This window comes from Pseudoliparis swirei, chromosome 19, assembly GCF_029220125.1.
Source record: "Pseudoliparis swirei isolate HS2019 ecotype Mariana Trench chromosome 19, NWPU_hadal_v1, whole genome shotgun sequence".
Classification (NCBI taxonomy): domain Eukaryota; kingdom Metazoa; phylum Chordata; class Actinopteri; order Perciformes; family Liparidae; genus Pseudoliparis; species Pseudoliparis swirei.
In genome coordinates this window covers 1,338,565-1,365,972 of record NC_079406.1, presented here as the reverse complement: position 1 = coordinate 1,365,972, position 27,408 = coordinate 1,338,565, and the positions used below count along the sequence as shown (strand labels likewise).

The 27,408-nt window shown below is 48.0% G+C and overlaps 1 protein-coding gene across 1 annotated transcript in view; it reads right to left on the bottom strand.

Moving 5' to 3' along the window:
- ctnna1 (catenin (cadherin-associated protein), alpha 1) overlaps window positions 1-26,625 on the bottom strand; it is a 63,181-nt gene extending 36,556 nt beyond the window's left edge. Inside the window, 7 exon segments of the mRNA XM_056438772.1 lie at window positions 13,168-13,371; window positions 16,602-16,871; window positions 18,151-18,270; window positions 18,753-18,919; window positions 24,379-24,574; window positions 24,711-24,823; window positions 26,393-26,625. Of these exon segments, the coding sequence (XP_056294747.1) occupies window positions 13,168-13,371; window positions 16,602-16,871; window positions 18,151-18,270; window positions 18,753-18,919; window positions 24,379-24,574; window positions 24,711-24,815 (1,062 nt within the window). The 5' untranslated portion in view covers window positions 24,816-24,823; window positions 26,393-26,625.
- Between the last annotated feature and the right edge of the window lie 783 nt (window positions 26,626-27,408).

Genomic DNA, 27,408 nt, shown 5'->3' with positions numbered 1-27,408 from the left:
CTGCAGGTGTTGAATCCCCGTGAATCAACCTGTGGAGCGTTTCGTCTCCGTGGTCGATCCACACAGATGTCTTCCTCATCCTGACATCGAGAGCCGAGTGATTCTCCGTGTCCGGTGACATGTGTGTGGATCACGCCATAAACACTGTGACCAGTTGAACAGGGAGCTCAATACACAGACATGGGGGTGGGAGGGGGAGGAGTCATAACCAGGCAAACGCCGGAGAGAAAACCCGTTTTATTTATTCTGAAATAAGCCCGGGCTCTTTACCGCTCACACACTAATCAGGACCGACAGGCCCAAGATTTAACCAATTAAGGAGAGGCAAAAATAATCTAATATCCTGTCAGCCACACCAGTGGTGCAGCAACACGAGGCGTGTTCCTCCACCCCTCCTCCACCCCTCCCCTCCTCCACGCTGCATAAAAACATCCCTGGCCCTTCTACCCGGGACGTCCCTCTTGTTCGGGACGCTCGTTGTCATTTACGGCGTTATAAATGGGATTAGCTTGAATAATGCCGACGCTAGCGGTTCCTTGTTAGCGCGGCGGCCTGAAAGCAAATGGAGCGGCGGGTCAGAGGACTTGGTATGCAGGGGAGAGAGGAGGGGCATTAGCATCCAGAGCCACTGCAGCCGCACTGGGCTCACTGTGGGGGAGGGGCAGGAGGAGGAGGGGCAACAATGGGCTGAAAGAGAGGGATGACAATGAAGAGGAGCAGGGATGAAGAGGCAGCGAGAGGGTGGAAGAGAGGGATGAGGAGGGCCAACGATGGGGCAGAAGAGAGGGATGAAGAGGGGCAACGATGGGGCGGAAGAGAGGGATGAAGAGGGCCAACGATGGGGCGGGAGAGAGGGATGAGGAGGGGCAACGATGGGGCGGAAGAGAGGGATGAAGAGGGCCAACGATGGGGCAGAAGAGAGGGATGAGGAGGGCCAACGATGGGGCAGAAGAGAGGGATGAAGAGGGGCAACGATGGGGCGGAAGAGAGGGATGAAGAGGGCCAACGATGGGGCGGGAGAGAGGGATGAGGAGGGGCAACGATGGGGCGGAAGAGAGGGATGAAGAGGGCCAACGATGGGGCAGAAGAGAGGGATGAAGAGGGCCAACGATGGGGCGGAAGAGAGGGATTAAGAGGGCCAACGATGGGGCGGAAGAGAGGGATGAAGAGGGCCAACGATGGGGCGGGAGAGAGGGATGAGGAGGGGCAACGATGGGGCGGAAGAGAGGGATGAAGAGGGCCAACGATGGGGCGGAAGAGAGGGATGAAGAGGGCCAACGATGGGGCGGAAGAGAGGGATGAAGAGGGCCAACGATGGGGCGGAAGAGAGGGATGAGGAGGGGCAGGGATGGGGCAGAAGAGAGGGATGAAGAGGGGCAGGGATGAAGAGGGACAAAGAGGGGGTGGAAGAGGGATGACAATGAAGAGGAGCAGGGATGAAGAGGGGCAACGAGGGGGTGGAAGAGGGATGAAGAGGGGCAACAATGGGGTGAAAGAGGGATGACAATGAAGAGGAGCAGGGATGAAGAGGCAGCGAGGGGGTGGAAGAGGGATGAAGAGGGGCAACGATGGGGTGGAAGAGAGGGATGAGGGCCAATGATGGGGCAGAAGAGAGGGATGAAGAGGGGCAACGATGGGGCAGAAGAGAGGGATGAGGAGGGCCAACGATGGGGCAGAAGAGAGGGATGATGAGGGGCAACGATGGGGCAAAAGAGAGGGATGAAGAGGGCTAACGATGGGGCAAAAGAGAGGGATGAAGAGGGCTAACGATGGGGCAGAAGAGAGGGATGAAGAGGGCCAACGATGGGGCAGAAGAGGGATGAAGAGGGCCAACGATGGGGCAGAAGAGAGGGATGAAGAGGGCCAACGATGGGGCGGAAGAGAGGGATGAAGAGGGCCAACGATGGGGCAGAAGAGAGGGATGAAGAGGGCCAACGATGGGGCGGAAGAGAGGGATGAGGATGAAGAGGGGCCCGTCTTGGCTCATTGGTCGCGGTGAGCAGGACCTGGAGGTCTGAACCTCCGTTCCCAGAGAGTTGAATCAAAATCTCCTCCCATCAACATTCCACTGGATACTTTTAACCCAATCAGTGACGAGGACAGCGAGACGCAGGAAACAGCTCGTCCAATGAGGACGCAGGTCTTTGTAAGCAAGCGGGCGCCATGCGAGGCTTCCTCTCTCTATCGAGGCTTCCTCTCTCTATCGAGGTTTCCTCTCTCTCTCCCTCTATCGAGGCTTCCTCTCTCTCTCTATCGAGGCTTCCTCTCTCTAGCGAGGCTTCCTCTCTCTCTCTCTATCGAGGCTTCCTCTCTCTCTCTCTCTCTCTCTCTCTCTCTCTCTATCGAGGCTACCTCTCTCTCTCTATCGAGGCTACCTCTCTCTCTCTATCGAGGCTTCCTCTCTCTCTCTATCGAGGCTACCTCTCTCTCTCTATCGAGGCTACCTCTCTCTCTCCATCGAGGCTTCTCTGTTCTCCTGAGCGCTCGTGTTCCCGCGGTCTGAAGCAGGTGTGACCCGACACCGAATACGATGGAAAGCGTTCCCGATGTCCAGAGCATCTCCACCTCGTGTTCCCACTTTGGTTTCTTCCAGCTTCGCACTGCTTTACGACTGCCCTTGGAATCAGTCTTGCATGTTAAAAAAAAAAACATTTGAGTTGAATATTTCTTAAAGTCATCCAGCAAACATTATGAAGAGTTTTCTATCGCAACGGGGACGTACGTGGAATTCCTCTAAAGTTGTCGGTCACTTGACATTTCACTGTTTGCAGACTGCAGCTCTGCATCCCTTTGCACTCTGGCTCTTTGTAAACCGTTTTGTTTCCTCTCGTCCCCCCACCCTCTGCCCCCGGACAATAAACAAAAGGACAAAAAAAACAAGTGACCCAACCCCCTCTCTCTTTCCCAACTCTTTGTGCAAGATGAATGCTTTCTTTCTCTTTCCATTTTCCTTTTGTATTGTAATATGTACAATTTCATATCTGTATAGTGGATAAGATGCGCCAAACTGAAGAAAAAAAACATTTTCCCCTCAAAACATATATTTTTTAAATAAAATGGTTATAATTTAAAGGATGTTTGCAGTTGGTGGATACTCACAACATGGTTTGGTCTTTTCATTACAGCTCAATGAAGCTAAACTCTTCATCAGCATGTGGTCAAACTGTTCATCAGAGTCCACAATGATGACATCCACTGGATGAGGTCAACGTTACAAGTAACTCGTGTTTCTGAGGTTCATGATGTCCAATGTGGAAATTGTATATGAATTTGGGAATAATTTATACAAGATTAATAATTGAATACCAGTGCTGGACGTCCACCCTGGTGTCAGCTTTGAGATGAATGTCAGAGTAAGATATATATCTATATATGTGTCTCTGTAAAAACACGTGGAGGCTTCATCGTTATCTTTTCAGGGGACCATATATAGACGTTTGGCCGTTTTTAAACCAACACAACTAAAGTGATATTAGGAATATAATCTCTGGAATCGGCTCCCTGCTGTGACTTTTAGAGCCCCCCCGTGAGCCTCGATAGTCAGCACGAGTGGATTTGAAATCCCTAATTAGATGCCGGCGTCTCTTTTCTATTAAATCCTCGTATCTCGGTCTTTCTGTACGCCAGCTCACCAAAACGTGCGTCTGTGCTCCGCAGGAGTCGTTAACATTCTGGACACGATTTGCTTCGCGATAGTGAAGATTCGGTTAAACTGACCCCGGTGCGTTACTGCTGTACAAGTTTAGAATGATATCAGATCAGGAAAATACTTCATACTTCATGAGCGATCAGACGGGGGAACAAAACTCAAGGATGGCCAAGACATCCAGAAATAGAGATTCTGATTGGTCAGAAATGTCCAGTAAGAATCCTGATGAAGAGGATGTCCATCTGGAGGAACCACTCCAGAAAGAGAGCTTCAGTAATCTGTAGAGGACCAGATGGGGGAGGCCCCAAGACCAGGTCTGACTACATGCACCAGCAGGGTTCAGGGTCCAAGGACTCGGGGTCCATGTCCGCTTCTCCCAGTACGAGGCCTCCCCTCCAGAAAGGGCTCAGGAAGAGGGCTTTCAAAGGAGATGCTACATGCTACCACAATGGATCATTTTTGGGAATGCGCCACACTTAAAAAAATCTAAATAACCTAACTGACCAGTGAACTGTGAACAGACTCTGGACAACAAGAAGACCCAACAGGTGGAGTCACTCAGGTCCCTCGAGGGGAGGAGGCTAAATGTTGGAACACCGAAGACATCTCCAACTCCGTTCCTCCTCAGACTCACCTGGTGAGCAAAGACGTATACGGGGATCCTGCTTCTGAACTCAAACTCATTTAGACGGATTAACGACATGGAATCCAACCGGTGACGCATGTCAGCGTCACGTCGACGTTTCAACGGGGACATCTGCAGTCGGGTCGGCTCCTCGGTCAGAGTCGATTGTTCGAGGTCTCCCGCGATGCTCCGAATATGTACCCGAGAAATGCATATGGACATATTTTTGGAGAAGAGCATCTCGGCTCTTTGCGTTCTTAATCCATTAAATCGTTCTTCACGTCCAGGGATAGATCCGCTTCTTGTTTTGGTTTTCAAGCTCAACATTGAGGGTCCACTCATCACGTAATCGCTCTATAAGTGTGTGATGTGTCTAAATAGACTGATGATAAGTTTGTCTTTTTTTAAAAGGTGTTCTTTTGTTTAAAACTCATTCCAGTTGAAATGTTGACGTCAGAATGGAGCAAGACGCCATCGCAACCATGAAATAAAGACACGAGGGAGTATTACTCCGGCGTATGAGCGATGGGGAACGCCACCAAGTCCCAGCGACAGCCGTCCATCGAGGCCTTCGTCTAAAGTTCTCCTAAGAACTGGAATCAGCCGCCGAGTCTATTGTTAGGACTGCAGCTGTGAAGCAGCTCGTCCAGCGAGGCGCGATGAGAGCAGAGCGAGCGCAGGGAGACGGCTCGTTAGAGCCGAGGAGAACGGGTTGCCTCAACGTGCTGGAGCGCCATGTTGAACGCAGCTGCAGGATTAATGTCAGACATGTCGGATGCTTGATGCTGCGGCCCTCCGGACACGGAATGACAAACGCTAAAGTACACATGCATGTGAAAGGTTGTGCATAAAGTTGATTATTTATGACTTATATTTGGTAATAATACATTTTGAACAATTCGAATTCATATTATAAATTGTCTTTGAAGCAGGAACGGATGATAAGTGATGTTAATGGATTCTCAGTCAAGTGGAATAGATTGACATGTGAGGATGACATAAGAGGGGCTTCAGGTTCTCGTATGCACCACGCCTCATGGACCACGGGCCGGTTCAATGTCGTCCGGTTCAGGTTTTCCTTTCTAAATTGCTTGTTGCGTAATTATTTTGGACACTAAAGTTGACGCGCAGCAGGAATGACGTCGTAAAGCCAGAGGAGACGACCGGGGCAACGTGAGGATGAGGATCTGCCGTCGTGCACTAAAGGGAGACGTGGGGGAACCGAGTCTCCCCAACGGACCCAACAGAACACTTGCATCAGGGCTGCAGGACGCAGTCGGCCGCTGACTCCTCAATGGAGCTCAATGAAACGACGTGAATCCATCCGACGCCCCCGAGCAGAAGCTCGCCGTCGCCTCCAACACAACCCAAAGCTGCAGACGCCTTTATAAGAACAGAGTTACGTCGAGTTCATTCACCTGAAACAGTTATATTTCAGTTGTAGCGCCACGGAATACGACTGCATGAGACCGTGGTGTTCATCGTTTCATCTCAGTGTTTCCCCACCATCTCTATAGCGCCAGATAACAGCAGCAGTAATGCCAGGTCCTCTTCTTAAAGACGTCTTTGTTCTTGTATTAAACTAAACGTCTGTTATTGCATGTCGTTCTGTCTCTACGTGTCGCGTTGACACGTCTCTCGCCGCAGAGCTCCGGTGCCGGCGTGTCTGCGCGCATCAGCGCTCGGCCCGATGCGCGCAGACAGGTGAGCACCCGCCCCCCCCCCCCGTCGACGCTGCTCGCCATGGGTCCCTTTCCCATCTCAGGGGGGCATCGTGAAGGAGTTAAGCTCAGGGCACCAACATGGCGAGCAGCGGCACTAGTCCCGCCCCCTGAAGCTGTAAACCATGGGGAAACACTGCATCTTCACTATATGACAGTAAAACAGGTCACAGAATCCACCAGCTGAGGATCAGGGGGTCTGGGGAACCTTTGTTTTATGGAGGTTGTAAATATACAAAAAGCCTCGGGGAAATTAAATCAGGTCCCCGTCACATTCTGTGGAGTGCAAGTCGTTTTAATTCTGCATTTAGACGAGATTACAAAGAGATAAATGTAAGTGGAAGCTTCCGCCCATGACGACATGCATTAGTGTTCCAGCCCTGGGTGGACGCTCCGTTCTCCTTTAACCGCCTGCCCTTTAGAGGCATCTTGGTGTTCCGTGTTGGGCTACACGGGGATCATAAAGGGATCAGTTAGCCAAGGTGGACGTCTCGGATCAAATCAACCCAAAAGGGGAGCGGCGGGCCCGGAGGAACACGGCTGGAGCAGAAGTCTGACACTCGGTGGAGACGCCCGAGGCAAAAAGAGGTGAGGAGGGGGAGAGATGTGTTCAGGTGCATGTACAGAAAGAGGTGAAGGGAGGGAGAGATGTGTTCAGGTGCATGTACAGAAAGAGGTGAAGGGAGGGAGAGATGTGTTCAGGTGCATGTACAGAAAGAGGTGAGGGGAGGGAGAGATGTGTTCAGGTGCATGTACAGAAAGAGGTGAGGAGGGGGAGAGATGTGTTCAGGTGCATGTAGAGAAAGAGGTGAAGGGAGGGAGAGATGTGTTCAGGTGCATGTACAGAAAGAGGTGAAGGGAGGGAGAGATGTGTTCAGGTGCATGTACAGAAAGAGGTGAAGGGAGGGAGAGATGTGTTCAGGTGCATGTACAGAAAGAGGTGAGGAGGGGGAGAGATGTGTTCAGGTGCATGTACAGAAAGAGGTGAGGAGGGGGAGAGATGTGTTCAGGTGCATGTACAGAAAGAGGTGAAGGGAGGGAGAGATGTGTTCAGGTGCATGTAGAGAAAGAGGTGAAGGGAGGGAGAGATGTGTTCAGGTGCATGTACAGAAAGAGGTGAGGAGGGGGAGAGATGTGTTCAGGTGCATGTACAGAAAGAGGTGAGGAGGGTGAGAGATGTGTTCAGGTGCATGTATAGAAAGAGGTGAGGAGGGGGAGAGATGTGTTCAGGTGCATGTAGAGAAAGAGGTGAGGAGGGAGAGATGTGTTCAGGTGCATGTACAGAAAGAGGGGAGGGGAGGGAGAGATGTGTTCAGGTGCATGTACAGAAAGAGGGGAGAGATGTGTTCAGGTGCATGTACAGAAAGAGGGGAGAGATGTGTTCAGGTGCATGTACAGAAAGAGGGGAGGGAGAGATGTGTTCAGGTGCATGTACAGAAGGAGGGGAGGGAGCGATGTGTTCAGGTGCATGTACAGAAAGAGGGGAGGGGAGGGAGAGATGTGTTCAGGTGCATGTACAGAAAGAGGGGAGGGGAGGGAGAGATGTGTTCAGGTGCATGTACAGAAAGAGGTGAGGGAGAGATGTGTTCAGGTGCATGTACAGAAAGAGGTGAGGGAGGGAGAGATGTGTTCAGGTGCATGTACAGAAAGAGGTGAGGGAGAGATGTGTTCAGGTGCATGTACAGAAAGAGGTGAGGGAGGGAGAGATGTGTTCAGGTGCATGTACAGAAAGAGGGGAGGGAGAGATGTGTTCAGGTGCATGTACAGAAAGAGGGGAGGGAGAGATGTGTTCAGGTGCATGTACAGAAGGAGGGGAGGGAGCGATGTGTTCAGGTGCATGTACAGAAAGAGGGGAGGGGAGGGAGAGATGTGTTCAGGTGCATGTACAGAAAGAGGGGAGGGGAGGGAGAGATGTGTTCAGGTGCATGTACAGAAAGAGGGGAGGGGAGGGAGAGATGTGTTCAGGTGCATGTACAGAAAGAGGTGAGGGAGGGAGAGATGTGTTCAGGTGCATGTACAGAAAGAGGTGAGGGAGAGATGTGTTCAGGTGCATGTACAGAAAGAGGGGAGGGAGGGAGAGATGTGTTCAGGTGCATGTACAGAAAGAGGTGAGGGAGGGAGAGATGTGTTCAGGTGCATGTACAGAAAGAGGGGAGACCGAGGGTCTGTTGCACGCAGCTCACGATGACATCACTTCAAGTTAAGGAGCGTGACGGTCAGCCACGCGGCGTCGTGTCCGTGAAGCCTGACGCGCTGCTGCAGCCGGCGAGCGTCTCCGTGTTCCACGAGCCAAACCGCCGCGGCCGTATAGAAACATTGAGGCTGCGTGGCAAAGACAGATCAATCGGGTCGTTTTCATTTACAATACAAAGTTTGCATGAACATGAAAGACTAAGAAACTACGGCTGTAAATTGGAGGCTTTAAACTAGCGTACCGGTAAAAATATTAATGTTTTATAGAATTAACCCAATTACAATCTCGTTGTTTGAAGAACCAAAGGCTGGTGACCAGAGAACGGCGGGGTTAAAGGTCACGTGTCAAATCTCTCCTCCTCATTGATCTTTCCACTCGTCTTCTTTAAGAGACTGTGGCTGTGTGAGCTAGTGTGTGTGTGTGTGTGTGTGTGTGTGTGATTTAATCACTCTTGACATTGCCTTAGCCACGGCAACAAATTTGATTAATCTATCGTGCATCATTTAAGGAGCAACGTGTTCCTCGGTGACGCGTCTCTCCGTCAGAGTCGACTGAGCTCAGATTTAGTTTCACCTGTAAGAGACATTCAGATATTTAAATCCTGACGGCCGCGTGACTGAATTAACGAGAACGAATCGCAGTGTGTTGGTAAACGTGACGAGGACGTCCAACAGAATGCGTGTCAGTCTAAAGGAGGGGGAGGAGCTTTGAGATGAGGGGGTGAACACGTAGCTAGAGAGCTTGAAGCAGAAGTGACGAGAGAGAGAGGGGGAGAGCGAGAGAGTTGGGAGTCCATCCAAGAGCTTCGCTGTGAGCGTCGACCATATGCTGCGATGGAAACATACGGCTTCATGACTTCCTCCAGCGATCAGAATCGATGTGGACATGAAAACACAGACGTACGTACGGCCATCAGAGCATCTCTCTTCCTGCATGACATGTCATCATCCCATCTCTACAGCTTGGCTTCAGAAGGAGAGCACACACACACACAAACAACCAAACACACACACACACCCAAACACACACAACCAACAACGCACACACACCCAAACAAACAAACACACACAACCAACAACGCACACACACCCAAACACAACCAACAACACACACACACACACCCAAACAACCAACAACCAAACACACAAACACACACAACCAACACACACACACACACAACCAATAACCAAACACACACACACCCAAACAAACACACACAATGGAGTTACCCGTCTGCTGTTGTTTTAAGGACCAGTCACCCCACTAGGTGGACTCAGGACCAGCTCATCCACTGGGACCTCTGGTGCTCCCCACTGATGTGCAGCGATCGCCGAGCGCCTCTCGGCCGTGTTCCATCGCATGCGAGAGCGTTTGGGTCGCAGCGTGTCGTGTGGCTGCAGCTCTAAGAGGCCGGACCGGGCCATTAAACGCACACGCAGGACACGTGAAGCTTCTGATGGGTTTCCTTCCATCTGGCCGAACCCCCGTCACGTCCACTCAGCATCACCGTGGGGATGAGATGGGCTCCTCGACGCGAGGGGCACGGAGGAGTCGGGGAGGAAACGCGTGTCGAGCCCGACCAGAGACGACCGCCTGAACCCTAAAATAAACCGGCGGCGCTCTGGGCGAGCAACGGCACGGCGGGGGGGGGGGGGGGAAATGACTTCTGACTGCAGGTCATTCTGTCCGTCTGCGTCCAGTGAAAGAAAGTTGAGCAGCGATCAGATCAGACGCACTTGAGACGGCGACTGAATATTCATCAGGTTACAAACGTTTGATTTATCAGCTCAGAAAATGTTTAAAATTGGACTTCAAAGCTGGTTTATGTGATAAATCTCCACAGGATTCTATTGAAGATGGATTTAAATGCGTGTCTTTAATACGCTCAATGCATTCAAGTGAATAAAACCACACCATTGAGGGTAGATGTAGACGATGTGGAGCAAGAGGAGACCACACTCTCACGGCGAACACTTTCCCCCCCGAGGACGACCAAACCGAGCACAACTACGACCGCGCAGACACAAAATACTATTTTTAAAAACACTGAAACGAAGCCAACGTTTGGCAAAGCGGAGAGCGACTGCATCCGTCATTAATATTTAAGAGCCGTCTCGATACGCCGCCGTCCTCCCGACAAAGAGGTTGTGTGTCTGTTGCTTTGTAGAATCCATAATGATAAATAAAGAAGATTTCATGGTGAATTTGTTCCAAGAGGAGACGGATGACTTGTGGGGATGTCCGATGCTCTCCTGGTGACCAACCCACCCAGCAGCAGAGGTGACGTCATCAATTTAAACGTCGCCGAAGGCGTATTACCACGGGCGGGAAGTCACAGAGACGCCGACATGAGCCGCCTTTAAGCCGATAGCAGGTCACTGAACACATGGGAGAGCAATGTGTGTGTGTGTGTGTGTGTACTACGATCACACCGCGTCAGCCAGACTTCCAGAACCAGTGGCCCTGTAATGAAAGATGTTCCCTTCGTGATTTGTACCTGGGAACACAGACGCTCTTCTTGCTGCTCGACGGTAATAAGCGAGACGTCGGCGCCGGGCGACCCGCTCACACAGACGTTCAGGGCTGGTTCAACAGAACCGCCTCACAACAGAAGAATCCTGATTCCTTCCTGAACAAAAGCTTCTCGCCACAGAAAGATGTCCCGACGCCTCTTGGGGAAGGAGAGACCAGACGGCCATCATCGAGGTCTCATGTCCGGTGCTCCCCTCGCTACCTGGGCTGGTTAAAAGCGTCTGCCTGGATATAAACAGGCAGTCAGAGACTGGCCGAACAGACGTTCCTTAAATCTCATCGGGAGCGGATACAAGACACTTAAAATGACATTAATTGGGGCATCTGACACCACAAAGCGTCTTAGAATCCATCTAGAGCCAACGGGCCTCATCCAAACCTGCTGAGCACGAGGCGATTGAGAAGTGCTCCTCGGTTTCCCCTAGAGGTCGCCCGGGGGACTGCAAGGCCCTGGATGAGCCTCCAAGGCAGCATAACCTCAACTCTGGCCCTAAAACTGGACATATATATTCAAGATTCAAGATGTTTTATTTGTCACATACACACACAGGGTGTGCAGTGAAATGAAAGTGGCAATGCTCAGCAGGAATGTGCAAGGGCAACAAGTACACACTATTTACAATAAAAAACAACACAATATTTACAGTAAGTGTGTGTGTGTGTGTGTGTGTGTGTGCCTAAGAGGGGCAGTTGTGTGGGTCTATGTGGGGGTCCTGGTGAGGTCGGAGTTCACAGTCCTGATGGCCTGAGGAAAGAAACTCCGTCTCAGTCTCTCTGTTCTTGCAGCGTGACTACGGAGGCGCCTGCCTGACCGCAGCAGCTGAAACAGTCTGTTGTTGGGGTGGTGAGGATCCTTCATGATCCTGCCGGCTCTGGTTCTGCACCTCCTGGTGTACAAGTCCTGCAGGGTGGGGAGTGGTTCCAGTCAATAGTGCGCTCCCGAAAGCACTACTCTCTGCAGAGCCTTCCTGTCCTGAGCGAGCAGTTGCCAAACCAGGCTGTGATGCTTCCTGTCAGGACGCTCTACAGCTCCAGAGTAGAAGGACTGAAGGATCCTCTGGGAAACTTTAAATTTCCTCAGCTGCCTGAGGTGGTAGAGGCGCTGCCTTGCCTTTCTCACCAGAGTGTCTGTGTTCGTTGACCATGTCAGATCCTCGGTGATGTGGACTCCCAGGTATTTATACCCGCTCACCCTCTCCACAGTAGTCCCGTTAATCCCCAGTGGTGAGTACGTCCTCTGTTGTTGTACCCTCCTAAAGTCCACAATCAGCTCCTTAGTTTTGGTGACATTCATGATGAGGCTGTTGTCCTGGCACCAGAGTGACAGATCAGCAACTTCCTCCATATATATCGTAATGCATGTATTTTTATGATAATTAGAGTATTAAGAAGTATGCGGCGTAATAAACAAATGACTGAAATGTTAATAGCATCTTAAAGATATTCAAGATACATCCACAGTCTGCACATACACGGACCCTCGGCCATTTGCCTGAAATTAGAACGGGTCCCGAGCCCCTGGAGCACCGCACGCCGTCACAACAAAAGGTTGATTCCACTTCTTTATGTCGTCGATAAAGACTCCATTACCAAGAGAGACGGCGGGCTGCAGTGTGTGACGGTGTTCATTAAGTCCTTTAATGGTCCCCAACCCCTGGTACCGGCCTCTTATCCAGGACTCTTGATATTTATATTCAGGACATAAAGCAAGGTAAGGGATGAAGTGGATGAGTGAGAATCCTAGGACTACGATTATCCCAAAGAGCTTTGAACAGGTAAGTATTGATTCACTTAAGCAAAGCAGATTAACTTCCTCAAAAAGTATTTATCAGGTTCAACATGGAGGAAACTTTTATATAAGCTTCTATGTTTATTAAGAACTAAAATGTTTGTTCATATGAATCTTTTGAGCTTATGAATCATTCTGTGCAAATGTCTAATTAAGGCAGAATGTACAGTTTAGGCTCACATAGAAATGTCCTTATTCATCAAAGCAACGTTTTTTAACATTAAATGAATCATAAACTCTCTCCATAGTTAATGTGTACATGACTATTCTCTGGTGTTAATGACGTCTCTACAGAGGTGTGTGGAGGCCCATCTCCAGGGTTCTACTGGTACGTTGTGTTATTGCCTTAGAAGACTAGCGGAGGGGTAGAAAACCCTTTAAATCCTTTTGATGTGAGCGCAGCTGAAAACAGTTATGCTGCTGAGAGAAGCTATAAAACTGGCCTTCCTTTGAGCCACAAGAAGAACTACATTAATATTTACAATAAAAAACATTATTTCTTGACTATTTTATATTCATTTGATGAATAAAAGTGTGAGTTTTCATGGAAAACACCAAATTGTCTGGGTGACCCCAGACTCCTGACCGGTGGTGTAATTCAGAGATGTGCTCTGTGTGTGTGTGTGTGTGTGTTGAACACAGAGGCGAGACACTCACGTTGCCCATGTACTCGGACAGGAGGTCCTGCAGAGCCTGGCGCACGGAGTTGCACTCGGCCACGATGCGCTCGCGGCGGTCGTCGCGCGTGCAGGAGGAGTCGGCCATGAGGGCGGCGCCGCTGATGATGCTCTCCAGGCGCTCCTCCAGGGAGGGGCGGAAGCGCTCCTCGCTGAACGCCAGCGGGTCCACGATGATTTGTTTCTGTGGGCAAAAAGGTCAGAAGGGAAATTACACGGGGAGCAGAAAGAAAATGATAAAAAAGTCAGAAACGCAACTCTGGAAACACCTGAAGGGAAGAACGTGTAACGCGTCTGAAGTGAAACGCTGTGGTCCGAACTCCACTGGAAACTATTTGAATTGCTTGTGCAGAAATAACTGGCTCCTCTAAATGAGAACCCTCTGTTCATCTGACGATGGCTTAACCATAAAGTACAATAGACGGCTCACATGTGTCCTCTATGCTCATTAAGGCTTTCTTGACTTTTACTACATGTAAATCATCTGAAATGGAGAAAAAAAACAGCAAAGGAAAAGTTCCTCCAAGGACCCGAAAACATCAACATTAAAGCAGTGTAGACTACAAGATTCATTTAGGCAAAAGATTTGCCTATTGTTAATATAAATCTTAAATATTGAATGTTCTGTATATATATACATAAATATGCTCTGTATTTTAGTATTATTGTGTTTTGTGTTGTATCTTATATTTGTGTTAATGCTCAACCCGCTGCGGACTAATAAAGGAAGATCTTATGTTCTCGTCAGGTTACTCAAGTTCAGAACAACAACACGCAGCACGAAGACGTATTAATATGAATATATACGTCCGTTGCGTTTCAGGATTTGGACTTTATCGTCTCGGCTAAGTTTCTCTTGAGTCACAGAAGTCGTAAACTTATTTTCCATCTGCAGGCTGAGACACTGAGAGGCGGCGGTCGGCGTGTTGTCGAGGCGCAGCAGAGAGTTAGAGGACGACGGGTGAAATGTTTTTATATTTTCTATCAACGGTTTGTCTGCCGCGGCGGGAAGAGCCGACTAACTGTTGCTAGAAAATATTAAAACAATTCATCTGTAAGAAACGCCGTTTATTAGGCAGCCCGCCCTCTTTCTGCGCTCCCCCCTCCACCCCATCTCAGCTGACGTCCTTCACTCATGTCATATCGCCATGGCAACAGGCTCGTAAGAAGACGTGGAGGAGAAAAATAGGTTTTTTTTGGTCTTATTTTGCCCCTGGAGACGGCGGAATGAGGCTCGCGTCTAAGTTGTTGGAGCGTGGCTTTCTGCTCGGCTACCTGTGAACATCAGCGGTGCGTCGCAGATTGTTCCTTTGACATGCAAATAAATAAATGCCTCTGTAATTTATGCGTCACATATATTCCTGTGATTGTTATCCACTCAAATGGTCAGCCTCATAACAAACTGCCGTCGACTTCCCCTCCCTCTCACTGGGTGCTTTTATGTAGTTAGAGCCAAGTATAGAACATAAATGTTCACCTGATGAAGGAGGCTTTCAACGGAATGCCTGAATACCACCGTTGGCACTTTAAAAAAGAAAAAGCTTAGTTTAAGTAAATTAAAGAGCGACCAACTCAAACAGAGGAGCTCAGCATTTTTACTGATTTTCTTTTGGCATGAAGTGTGAAGCCACTTTGGCATTTTGACCATCTTGAAAACGAGATAATTAGCTGAAGAGACGTCCTGGTTGAATATCAGATCATAGAGGCGTAACACTTTGTAGTCAGAGGCAAGAATACGTATTTTTATTGTTAATGACCCTACATAAGTAAACTGCACACATGTAAAGTGAAGGTCACTCAGGTGTAAATACACAAGACACGTGTGAACCGTGGCATACGGTGAATAGCCAGAGATCATTACCTGATTATTATAAACATCCCTTTATAAAGATCGCTCTCCTTTTGTCTACAGCACTCAAATACAAACGGCCAGCCAGGCTCCTCAGAACGCCTCGAGTCGCAGGAACAACCTTCAAGACGCTGAAGGTCACGAGTAAATAATGAAACGGTCACATGACCACCGGAGATGTGAATATGCAGATTGCATCAATCATGTGCAGGATTAACACGGCCAGTTACACACGGACACTAAGTGATGTCAGAGAGGGGGGGGGGGGAGAGAGAGAGAGAGAGAGAGAGAGAGAGAGAGAGGAGAGATAGAGACAGAGAGGGAGAGAGAGAGAGAGACTGAGAGAGGGAGAGAGACAGAGAGAGAAACAGAGTGAGAGATGGAGAGAGGGAGAGATGGAGAGAGAGAGACTCAATGAGAGCTGGACTTCCATCACTGATCAAGACATAATTTGTCTTTGCATAATGTTTATGTGTTCAAAGTCTTTGACGCTGAACATGAATAAATCTCCTGGAATTAAAACTGTTGTTTGCAGAATAAAGAAAAGGAGTTAATGGTCTTTGTGTTTATCTCCGCGGCAGCTCAGAGATGATGAGCTCCATCCAGCTGCTCTCTGGAGGTGGTTCATGTCAATATTATGATGACTAGGAGGTCCCATGTTTCACATTAATACCAAGATATATTTGAATGAATACATTTAAACATCATGTTTAGTTTCAACTCCATCGCAGCTTTCTGCACCATTAGAGAGCAAGCGCACAGAAATAGAGCAATTTCAATTAATTAAGATCTAAATTTAGTTTGTGCGAGTCAGATTTTAGAGGCTGGATATGGATGACCGACTTTCAGAGGAATAAGGATGTCAAGCATGAATATAGGAGAGCAGACAGCAACATTAAACAGGTAGTTTTTGTACTAAATGTTAAAATAAAAGACACCTTGAGGAACATATGGTTCACCTTCTAACATCTGGCTTAAATACAAATATGTTAAAAAAAAATTTTAAATACCATTTTGTTTACAACTATGTGTTTCTTATTTTTATTTTACTATTTGTTTCTTATTTTTTTATTTTGTAACAGTTTCTTATTTATTTATTTTTTTTTTCTTTTTTTTTTTTACTACGTGTTTCTTGTTTATTTATTTTTGTAAAAGAGATTTGTAATCTCACTGGGACTCACCTGGTTAAATAAAGGTTTAATAATAATACTAAAATGAGGATACCATCATCTTCATTCTTTAAACTTAACAGGAGAGCAGAGGTCAAAGCTCCTTCCTGTGACATGAAGTCATCGTAGTGACTCAGGAGCATATTCAAAGTGCCCAAAGCCAATGATTCCACAGACTGTGTCCCTCCTCCCCTCCTCCCCTCCTCCCCTCCTGTCACATGTGATCCAGTTGGTAGTTTCTATAAACTGAAGCTCTGATCTAACGTCACTTCCTGTTTAGCCCTCACCTGTCTCTTAATAAATAGTTGCATCATACTTTCAGGTCCCAGACATACTGAGCCACACTAGTATAGGGAAAGTTCCCGTTCTCATTAATCCGTCCGCCGCTCGACTCACGTCAAAGTTGTTGAGGGCGTAGGCCAGCTCTCCGCCGCCGGCCGGCTGGTTGAGGGCCGAGTCCTCGGAGGCCGTGGCCTGGGCGGCGTTGGAGATGCCGGAGACGGCGTGCTGCAGCTGCTTGAAGATCAGGTCCCGGTTGGCCTTGTAGGCCGCCACGTCGGGGTGCTGCAGGCAGGCGCGGGACGCCGTGTACAGCATGGGGATGTTCCTCTGCAGCACGCCGCGGGCAGCCGCCATCTGGTCCTTGTGGTGGTTGTCTTTCAGCTCCTGGCAGAAGGAGTCGAGAGAGTTGAGACGGGGTTTGACCGGAAGGTGGAGGAATGAACACCGAGGGGGACGGAGGGCTCCGGGGGACCAGGATGTATTCACATCACCGTGGTAACAGTCATAATCAGGCCCTGAGAAGACGCCTCACTAGAACGCCTCGCTGCTCAGACTCCAGCCTTACATTGCAAATATAGATACTCATGGAAGAGAAGAGAGAGGAGAGAGGGTAGAGAGAGAGAGATGGGAGAGATGGAAGAGAGAGAGAGGAGAGAGAGAGAGAGAGAGAGAGAGAGAGAGAGAGGGAGAGAGGAGAGAGAGGAGAGAGAGAGAGAGAAAAGAGAGAAGAGAGAGGAGAGATGGGAGAGATCACCGGCAGACTTATTGGACTGGAAAAAAACTGCTTACATACAAAGAGAAACAACAACAAAGCTTCTTCTTTAAATGGAACACTTCAAGGGAAGACGAAGAAGGGAATTGTCTTCAGGCCTCATTACTTTCTGGAATTCAATTTGGTTAAAAAATGATTTTGCTCCCCATAAAACAAAGAAAGAAGCAATTTCATCCGGAGATAATCAGAGATTATTTCGTCATTCCTTTGAGAGTGTAGAACAATAACCGTCTGGTCCGAGGCTGGGCGGAGCCGGTGTTCAACCATTTACAGCCACCGGCACCACGGACCGGGTCACCACCACGGCCCGGGTCACTGCGTGGTACCGGCGCTGTGTGCATGAGTCATGTAGAACCAGGAAGAGGGAAACAAGTTCTAAACATTCGACCTGAAGGTCACGACGTTGTCACCTAGCAGGTAAACATGTCGGTGCTGCCTCTCTCACCTGGTGGTTTATGCCGTAAACATCTATACATGAAGTTCTCCACAGGCGGCTTATAAACTAATAAAACACACACTAAATCCTTTAGTTAAATAAAGTGAAATGATAATTCAGACTAAGGATAAAAAGAATAAAGGTATACGTATGTAAAAGCTGTGTTCTCAAAGCGTTATAAATGTAAATGTATTCGCAGTGGAGAGTGAAGAGCAGGTTAGAAACATTAATAAAACTTACACTAAATACTTTGAGTTTAATGAATATTCCTGTTGTCGGATTTGGAGCCTTTACGATGTTTTCTTGCACCTTCGGCCGACTTCAATTGTTAATAAGTCGATTGTTGACGCTTCCTGCATCTAACGGTGCAGCTGAAGCGTGAGGCGGCTTCTTGAAAACACCACCCCGCCCAGGTACCGCCCAACCCGATACCTCCAGCTCTGCTCGGTCCGTACCTGCTGTCTCTTGGCGGACATCATGTTCAGCTTATCCACCTCTGGTTTCAGGGCCTTGTACTGGATCCCCAGGTCCTGCTCCGTTCCGGCGTTACGCACTTTCACCAGACTCTCCTCCACCTGAGGAGGGCGGGTGGAAAGAGTTACGGCGATACTCGGGGAATAAAAGAGAAGTCCTCGACCGCAGATTGGAAGATTAAAACTGAACGAATGGTCAATTTGGACATCGTGAAACTGGAACTCATTATATATTCAACTCATTAGGAAAATGTTTCCAGGGTTTTATTATGTCCTGGAGAACACAGCAAGATTTCAGAAGGGCCATTTTCAAGATTGCAATCAAAATCAACCAATCAGGGTGGATTTAATTTGCTCATCCCGTCATTTTAGAGGTGAAGAGCCGACGTGAAGCACAAATGTAGACGTGTGCATTTATTTATGAAAAAAAGTTACTCAAACTCATGTGGGAGCTATAATCAAACTCACACCAGGATGCAGCGCGTGTGTAAATACTACAACTAGACATATTATTCCATCAAGTGGCCAATTTAACGTTGTGAGATTAGAGGACGTCGATCACGCGGAGGAATACGACGCCTCACCAGCTTCAGCTGCAGCAGCAGCTTGTAGACGTCCGACATGTCGGCCAGCACCAGCAGGTGAGTGACGGCCGACAGCAGGGCTCTGGCGGCCCGGACCATGTTGCCCCTCTTCACCGAGGAACACGGGTCCTCGGCAAAGTCTCCAGAAGCCTGGCGCATCGACTCGCCTGGCAAGACAAGACAGACAGCGGTGAGACTCGAGGCTTCAATGAAAACTTCAAATGGAGAAGAAAAAAAACACTGCTCCAAACTGCTCTATGAACTATATCTCGTGAGCTTAATCACATCTTTATGAACAAATGGGTGTCCAGGACCTTAAACCAAATGTCCATGACTATCTGTGTGTATACAAGAGAATAAACCTTAAATAACACAAATGAATGAGACAATAGTTTGATTAAAAGAATACATATTTCTGTAAATGTTTATTCTTTTATTAAACTGCATCAATGAACATATGAATATAACATTTACAGGACTTTTCCAAAACTTTTGGAAAAAATAAATAAATTTAACGGACTTTTTCAGGCCTGGAAATAACCTTTTTAAAATGCCAGGACTTGTCCAGGTTTTCCATGAGCGTACGAACCATGTGAAAAGAACAAACAACCTACTATGAAGCCACTTAAATATCTAGGCATGCGCCTCACCAGCAAGTAGTGACATGGACACAAAACAATATAAAAATGTATTGGTCAAATTAAATGTATTTTTTAGAAATACAAACTGTATTTAAGTAAATAAGACCCGTTTTACTATACGATATGATATTCCTTTATTCGTCCCAGTAGGGAAATTTCACAAATCAAATACTAGCAGTAGGTCAAAAAAACACAATATATAAATGTATAAAAAATGAAAATTAAATGTTTTTTTTATAAATACAAACTGTATTTAAATAAATAAGACCCGTTTTACTGGCAGTACCAGCAGCCTCCACCAGGAGTAGAGCTGGTTTCTCGGAGCTCACAGTCCGTTCTGGGCTACAAGTTAATTGCATCAAAGTTGTGGTTTGAGACAACGTGATGTGTGTGTCTGCCGCACACAGAAACACTCCAGACACCTCGCCGTGTCCAGTCAGAACTCCTGGCTGCACACAGCCCTCTAAAGAGAGAGAAGGAGGTCAGCGCCTCCACAAAGGGCTCCGTCTGGTTGGTCCAGCGCCGCACGGCCCACTGCGAGCTCACATTGTGAACGGGGCAGTAAATAGTTCACTCCACTGGAGGGACGGACAAATTCAAGCCAGAAGAAAGGCCTCGTGACGCCTCTGCGTGGAACAGAGATCAAAAGGTCGCCCCAAAAAAAGAAAGACGAGCACTTTTCTTGTCCACTTTCCTGTGAGGTGGTGCAGCTTTACAGAGACGGGAATAGAAGTTCACCGGCGGCAACCAAAACGCTTTCTGACAGGAAAGTTTGTGAAAACACTTTATTTTGTTGCTTTGCGGTTCAAATCCACCTCGGGCTAAATTTAAAAAGCCGATAGCTATTTCTAGATAACGCGATAATCAGGATTTGCGTGGGTAGCCGGCACCGCTCCAGTGGTTGTGATCTGGCTCTCCTCATCCCTGGAGGCCGGAGCCCAACCACACGGAGAACCCTTCAGACGCTGACGGGGCGACGCCGCGCTGGTGTTTACTGGAACAAAACAATCCCAACGCCGAGCTGATCTCATCAACCGGACACGCGGGCGCAGCCGAGTCCGGTCGGGTCGTTTCTTCAATTCAACTTCAAAGCTCCAGAGAACTTTATCGCTCCCAGATAACGAGGAGTCTGTTTTTAGATGTCGAGTGTCTTTCTGGCTGCGACCTCAGGAATGTTTCCCTCCGTCTGAAGTCTGGGAACAAAAGACGACTCACAGCCACAGAGTTGATCATTTAAAAACCGTTTCCTCGTGCATCTTCTGCCCAGTGTCTCAGCATTCATTGAGTCATGCGTCTCATAACTGCACGTTTCCCCTCCAGTAGAAACTTTCTAAAGCTCTTCTGCCTCTTTGTCTAGTCACACAGAGATTCTGCCGTAAAAAAACCCTCTAGAATACAACCCGTTAGCCAAGACTGGACAGGAAGACAAATAGCTCCTCGGCTTACTAAAAGAAACATCAATAACCATCAGCTGCCCCCCCTCCTCCTCTAGGGGAGGTAGTGACAAACTGAGACCCCCTGATGAATGTGGCCTGCTCTGCTAATACCCCCCCCCCCCCTGAACGTTGCTCCCCAGCGTCATGCATGCCCACCAGCACATTCAGCTCAATATGTGCACTTCAACTATTACTAACTGAAACTCTAAAGTCACTCGCTCCACACTCGGCGGTTCAGATGTGTGAAGGCGACGCCACCGAGCAGAGAAAACAAACGACCATCCATCACGAGGCGGTGAAGCTCGGGGGAAATCGGCGTGTCGGACACAATAAATACGACTTTCAGAAAGCCGTTTAAAAAGGTTTCATCAAAGAGGTTTGATGACCTTTTCAGTGGCGTCCCGAATCCTCACGAATACAACCGGAGAATAACTTCCGTTTCTGCGTTGGCTCGCAAGGTTTGCTTCAGGGTTTTTTTTAAGACACTTGAAATTAAAATAAATGTTCGGGCTGAAAAATAACAGAGTGAATAAAGATATAAGTGACTACAATAGGCCCTGCTGAGACTCCGCCCACTCCTCCTCTCTCCCTCCATCTGATGGACGGTGGAGGTCTGGATGGTGGAACATGTCGACTACCAACTCTTCATCATATTCATTGTGTCGTTAATAATAATTGGATTACAGCGATATGAAACAGTAAAGCACCAGATCACCAGACAAAGAAATGACTCCACAGACTGAACACTAACTTATCGATTCTGCTTTAAACAATCGGCGTTATTCAAGTGAAGAAAGGATTTTTTTCTGAATGGGCATTTCACGGTTAACTTTAAAATTCAATAAAACAACTTCAAGAGGAAAGAAGTTGCACCGTCAAACCCTGTGGAGCAACCGCTCAGATTCTGATCGACAACATGGACCCCACACACACACAGACACACACACACGCACACCCGCAGGCTGCTATCCACCTGAACAGAATCAATGAGGCCATTTCAGGGCCAGATAGTGATCACAGCCCCTTTAATAAACTTCCATCCAGCCACCGCTCACCTGCGGCCGACTAAGTGCACGATGAAAAGATTTAAATGTATATCGCACCAGAACCGAGCCACAGGGACGGAGAGGAAGGGCAGAGGGAACGAGGGGACAAGGGCAGAGGGAACAAGGGCAGAGGGAACAAGGGCAGAGGCAAGGCAGAGGGAACAAAAGGACAAGGCAGAGGGAACGAAGAGACAAGGCAGAGGGAACAAGGGCAGAGGGAACGAGGGGGAGGCAAGGCAGAGGGAACAAAAGGACAAGGCAGAGGGAACATAGAGACAAGGCCGAGGGAACGACGAGACAAGGGCAGAGGGAACGAAGAGACGAGGCAGAGGGAACAAGGGCAGAGGGAACTAGGGGGAGGCAAGGCAGAGGGAACAAAAGGACAAGGCAGAGGGAACATAGAGACAAGGGCAGAGGGAACGAAGAGACAAGGGCAGAGGGAACGAAGAGACGAGGCAGAGGGCACAAGGGCAGAGGGAACGAGGGGGAGGCAAGGCAGAGGGAACAAAAGGACAAGGCAGAGGGAACATAGAGACAAGGGCAGAGGGAACAAAAGGACAAGGCAGAAGGAACATAGAGACAAGGGCAGAGGGAACGAAGAGACAAGGCAGAGGGAACGAAGAGACAAGGCAGAGGGAACGAAGAGACAAGGCAGAGGGAACGAAGAGACAAGGCAGAGGGAACGAAGAGACAAGGGCAGAGGGAACAAGGAGGAGGCAAGGCAGAGGCAACAAAAGGACAAGGGCAGAGGGAACAAGGAGACAAGAGCTGAAGACAGCTCCTGATTATACTGATGCAGATGGAAAATCAAATAGGATTTGAAATATTTGCTCTGAAAAAAAACTTATATTTAATTTCAAATGATTAGAGAAGAGAAGAAGCTCCGGCCTCCACTCCAACGCGCCGTCGTCTCAATGATCGCGTCAGAATGTTTTTCTCCTGCCGTTATAAACAGCTGGTGAGCCACAGCCGGGTGGAAATGCTTTCTGAATCCCGGGGGGTGGAGGGGGGCGCGTCGCTCCACTCAATGGCCGCATTATCAGTCCGGGCACGCTCCAGCGAGCAGCGCAGCCGACAGCCGGGCCGAGGCACCGGTGGATTCCGCCCGGCGACAGCTCGTCCACGACTAGTGACATTCCTGGGCGCCTCACGTCCTCTACCTAACGGCGGAGCTCGAGTAACGGCGTCTAACTCGCTGGAGAAACACGGCGACACAGGTGCGTCTGGAAAAAAGGTGAAAACTACGACACTGGAGTCACAGCTCCCCGGACCGCGAGGAGCACTTTGTGATTGGCGGATGATTTCATGGTAGAGTTGAGGTTGTTCGTTCCGTCACTCCGTGAAGTGGAACCTGCCCAACAGACGACCTTCAGAGGATGAGACGGACGAACCTCCCCCGCCTCAGACACGATGAAAGGGGAACACACACCCGGGGTTCGCTGGCAGCGGCGCTAAATTATTTAAGACCAGAATATTGATAGGCTCTAAAGTTATCAATACTTTTTTTAACTCTTTTCTGCATTTCTTTTGCTGTGCACACTTCCTCTGACCAACTACACACACGCAGGTCAAGTTAAGGTAACCATGACGACTACATTCGCTCCTTTAAGTGCAATAAAGTGATATTTCTGTGCGAGTCTGATTCAACATGCTTTACACAGCAGACGGTTCCAAACAAGCCAAAACAAAAGCGGTCCGTGTGAAGTTAAACTTTTATTCTTTCTAAACTTCAACTCAGTATCGTGATGTCAGGGATATCAAATCATGCATTTTACATGTTTGAAGAGAAATAATGACGTTAAAAAGACAGTCCATGTCATTTTAATTGTACATTGTTAAATCCTATCGTTGTGAAGAAGACGCTGGGTTGGGTCTGGTTAAGAGTTTAAAAACAGCACTACTGTTCCTGATAGTTCTCATCGGTCTGGCCCTTAATGGATACGCTTATCGACCCTTTTTTTTCGTGACGTTATGTTTCTAAAACAGATTGTCAATAAAACGTCCAGCGCAAGACCGAATGAAGTTTAGACGTCGGTCATCCATCCTGCCCTCGCTCTGCTGACTCGCCGCCAGGAGGCCCGATGGGAGCCGGAGGAGCCGCTCCGCCAGAACTAAATCAGAAGATGGACGGCAAACCGAGCCGAAGGGTTCGGCTACACGCAGACGGCTTCGGCTGGAACCCGTTTGCTTTTGGACAACACAAAAGGCGGCTTAACGTCGTCATTTAAATTGTGATGTATTGGAGGTAGACGGGTAATGACATCGTATTGCGGATGCTGAGCATTTGCATGTCTAAATTAAATGTCTATTAATACGGCCCCTAAATACCCCCGGGGAAAAAAGAAATCCATCAGGCTCTAAGCATATTCTTATTTCAAGGTCTTCCACAGTGGCAGAGGATATGTAGTGTCTGATTTATTTATCATTCCTCCTATCTTGAGAAGCACTCTGTGCAAGCTGGAAACCACACACAGACACACACACACACAGACACAGACACTACCTTGCTTGCGCACGTCTTCCACGGCAGCAGTCAGCTCATCCTTTAGGAACTGACTTTCCTTTGCAATCTTTTCTCCTTTCTCCAGGAAGTTCTGGGTGGCGTTCTCCACCGACGACGCCAAGACGTGAGCCTTCTTGGAGCGCCCTTTCTTCTTGTTGGACGGGCCTTTGTTGCTGGAGTTCACCAACGTGGTGACCTGTGTGTCAGGAGGTACAACAAGGTTCAACAACTGAAACAGAAGCTCTGCTGACAACACTTTGTTTTAGCATCGCATTTAAATGACTGTATTTTAGAGCATTGTACTGAAGACATATTCTAAATAAAACACTGACCTGCGTGACCAGGGGCTCCAGCAGCCTCTCCACGGCCAGAGTACGAATCTCGAGACTTTTTGGGTCCCATTTGAAGTTGATGTTGGCCGTGTTGATGTTCGTCATGGTGAATGCTGGACATGAAATATAGGCAAAGTCAGACAAAAAGACAATTTCATTCTTCAGCCTGCACCAAACATCGCTGCCTCCCAGAACACTAAATATCGCTCCAAGATGACTGTGGCTGCATGATGGAGGGCAGAGATGTTTGTTTACTATCCTTTAGGATTCTCAGGCTAGTCTGAAAAACTGTGCAGTCCTAATAGAAAAGGTATTTTATTTGGAACAGCAATGCTCCATCCCCCGCTGAATTAATGCCAAAAGCAATACAGTAGCCCGAATTTCGATTTTTGTCTTTTCTTTTGAGGCAGCGAACGCATTTCCATTGATTAGCCATCTAAAAATGGGAGGAGCGTGGACCCTCTGCAGGCCCTGAGGGATGAGGTGCCTCCACTGAGAAGTCGGTCTGCTGTATTATGAGGAGAACGTTACTAAAAACGGCCACTAAAAGGCTAAAATATTAAAAACAGGGGGACAATGATTGATGGCAACATAATGTGAATAATGTTATATTGAACTGTCATGTATTTATAGGGTGGGTGCGCTTTCTTTCAATTAGGCCTAAAAAAAAAAAGACAAGGTAATGTTGCATTTGCATGGGGTTTGCTTGTTATGATCGATGGGCCCTTCAAATGTCGAATCCAAAATCTGGCTGCAGGTCGCTGCAGTTACAACGAGAACATAAATCTATCAGCACTTCCTCCAAGTCCCAGAGACTTTAATCCACAGCCAGGTTTCTCATCCACTACAATTCAGAAGGTCACTTCACAGGAATGTCTCCAGCCCCGCTGGTGTCTGCCGAGGACCACGTCCACCGAAACTGCAGCAGAGACCCGGGCTGACGCCGCGTGTGGAACTCCCTCCCCTCGGCTGAACGGGGTGTGGCAGGAGGCTCCAGGCCAGAGATCACGAAATGTTTTCAGATGAAACTAAAACTCTCTTGCAAAGCCACACGCCACTAAGGAGGGGGGGTCACGATACTGGCATGTGATTAGAGTTAAAACATGCCTTAAATATGAACATAAACCCAGGTGTACGAAAGGGGAAACGACACCAATGTGTAGTTTATGATATGTACTTTCCAACAAATAGAAACGCCCTGAATACAACACTAATTCCTCGTGTATTCCAGCTCTTAACAGACGTTATCTGGCCACTAATACGGTTGTTAATTAGCTTAAGATCCACCTGCTGCAGCGCGAGCTAACTTCAACATAAACGACGTAACTTTAAAAAATGGACATTGACGTCAACGGACACAAACAAAGTAAACAACGGGCTCAACCGGGGTTAAGTCGCTGTAGACGTAAAATAATAAATCATTAAAACAGACGTTTTCCTTCTGAATGTCACCGAGGGCGCTCGCGCCCGTGTCGCTCTCCCGTCCGCTACCTGCTGACGTCACCGCGGGTCCAAACACGGCACCTTGCTAATGCTAACGCTAGCCGACACAACACAGACATGAACGGTGAGCTCGTGATTTAACGCCGCGGAAACCCGTGCGCGGTCACGTCAACGCGCGTGAGCGTCACACACGCCACACAACACACGAGAGTAGAAAGTTTACGCTCTTAAAAACTTACTGAAAAACAATCCACGGGCTGCAACTGTAGTTTTAAAAAAAGTTCAAAATGGAGGAATGAGAATCACGGAGTTCCGAGCTTCAAAACTTTTCCTCCCTTCCTCCCTTCCTCCCTTCCTCCTCCCTCGGCGACTCCGTTGAGTTGGGATCCTAACCGCACGAGCGACTTCTCCTCGAGGAACACAAACAACCAGGAAGTAGCAAACAGGCGGTTTAAATTGGTTTTCAGCAGTTAGTTACCTGGAAAGTTTCGGTCAGGACCGAAGGTGTTTCGATGTCGCAGATTATTGCCCAACAATGGACGGGGCGGGGGGAGGGGGGGGAGGGGGGGGGGAGGGGGGGCGGGGCGGTGACCGAGTTCCTGAACTTCCTGGCAGCCACAGGACACGCGCGAGAGGAGGTGTTGTGGGCGTGGCCCTGGATGGATATGCCCATATATGGATTAATTGTTGCCTCCATACGTCTAATGACCGGGCCGAGCTGCGGCTCATCGGGAGGACCTTCTGGGTCACGTGGAGCCGGGAAGGAGACGCTCTTCTTCAAGTTACACAATGTCTGACAACTTGGAATATATATATATATATATATATATATTTATATATATATTATATATATATATATATTTATATATATATATATATATTATATATATATTTATATGTGTATATATATATATATTTTTTATATAAATATATATATAATATGAGATACTAAGTCATAATTATAAGATACTAAGTCATAAATATGAGATAGTAAGTCATAATTATAAGATGTTAAGTCATAATAATGAGATTCTTAGTTATAATTATGAGATAGTAAGTCATAATTATGAGATAGTAAGTCATAATTATGAATAATGAGATAAGTCATCATTATAAGATGCTAAGTCATAATTATGAGATAATAAGTTATAATTTGTAGATAGTAAGTCATAATAATTAGATGCTAAGTCATAATTACAAGATGCTAAGTCATAATAATGAGATACTAAGTCATAATTATGAGATAGTAAGTCTG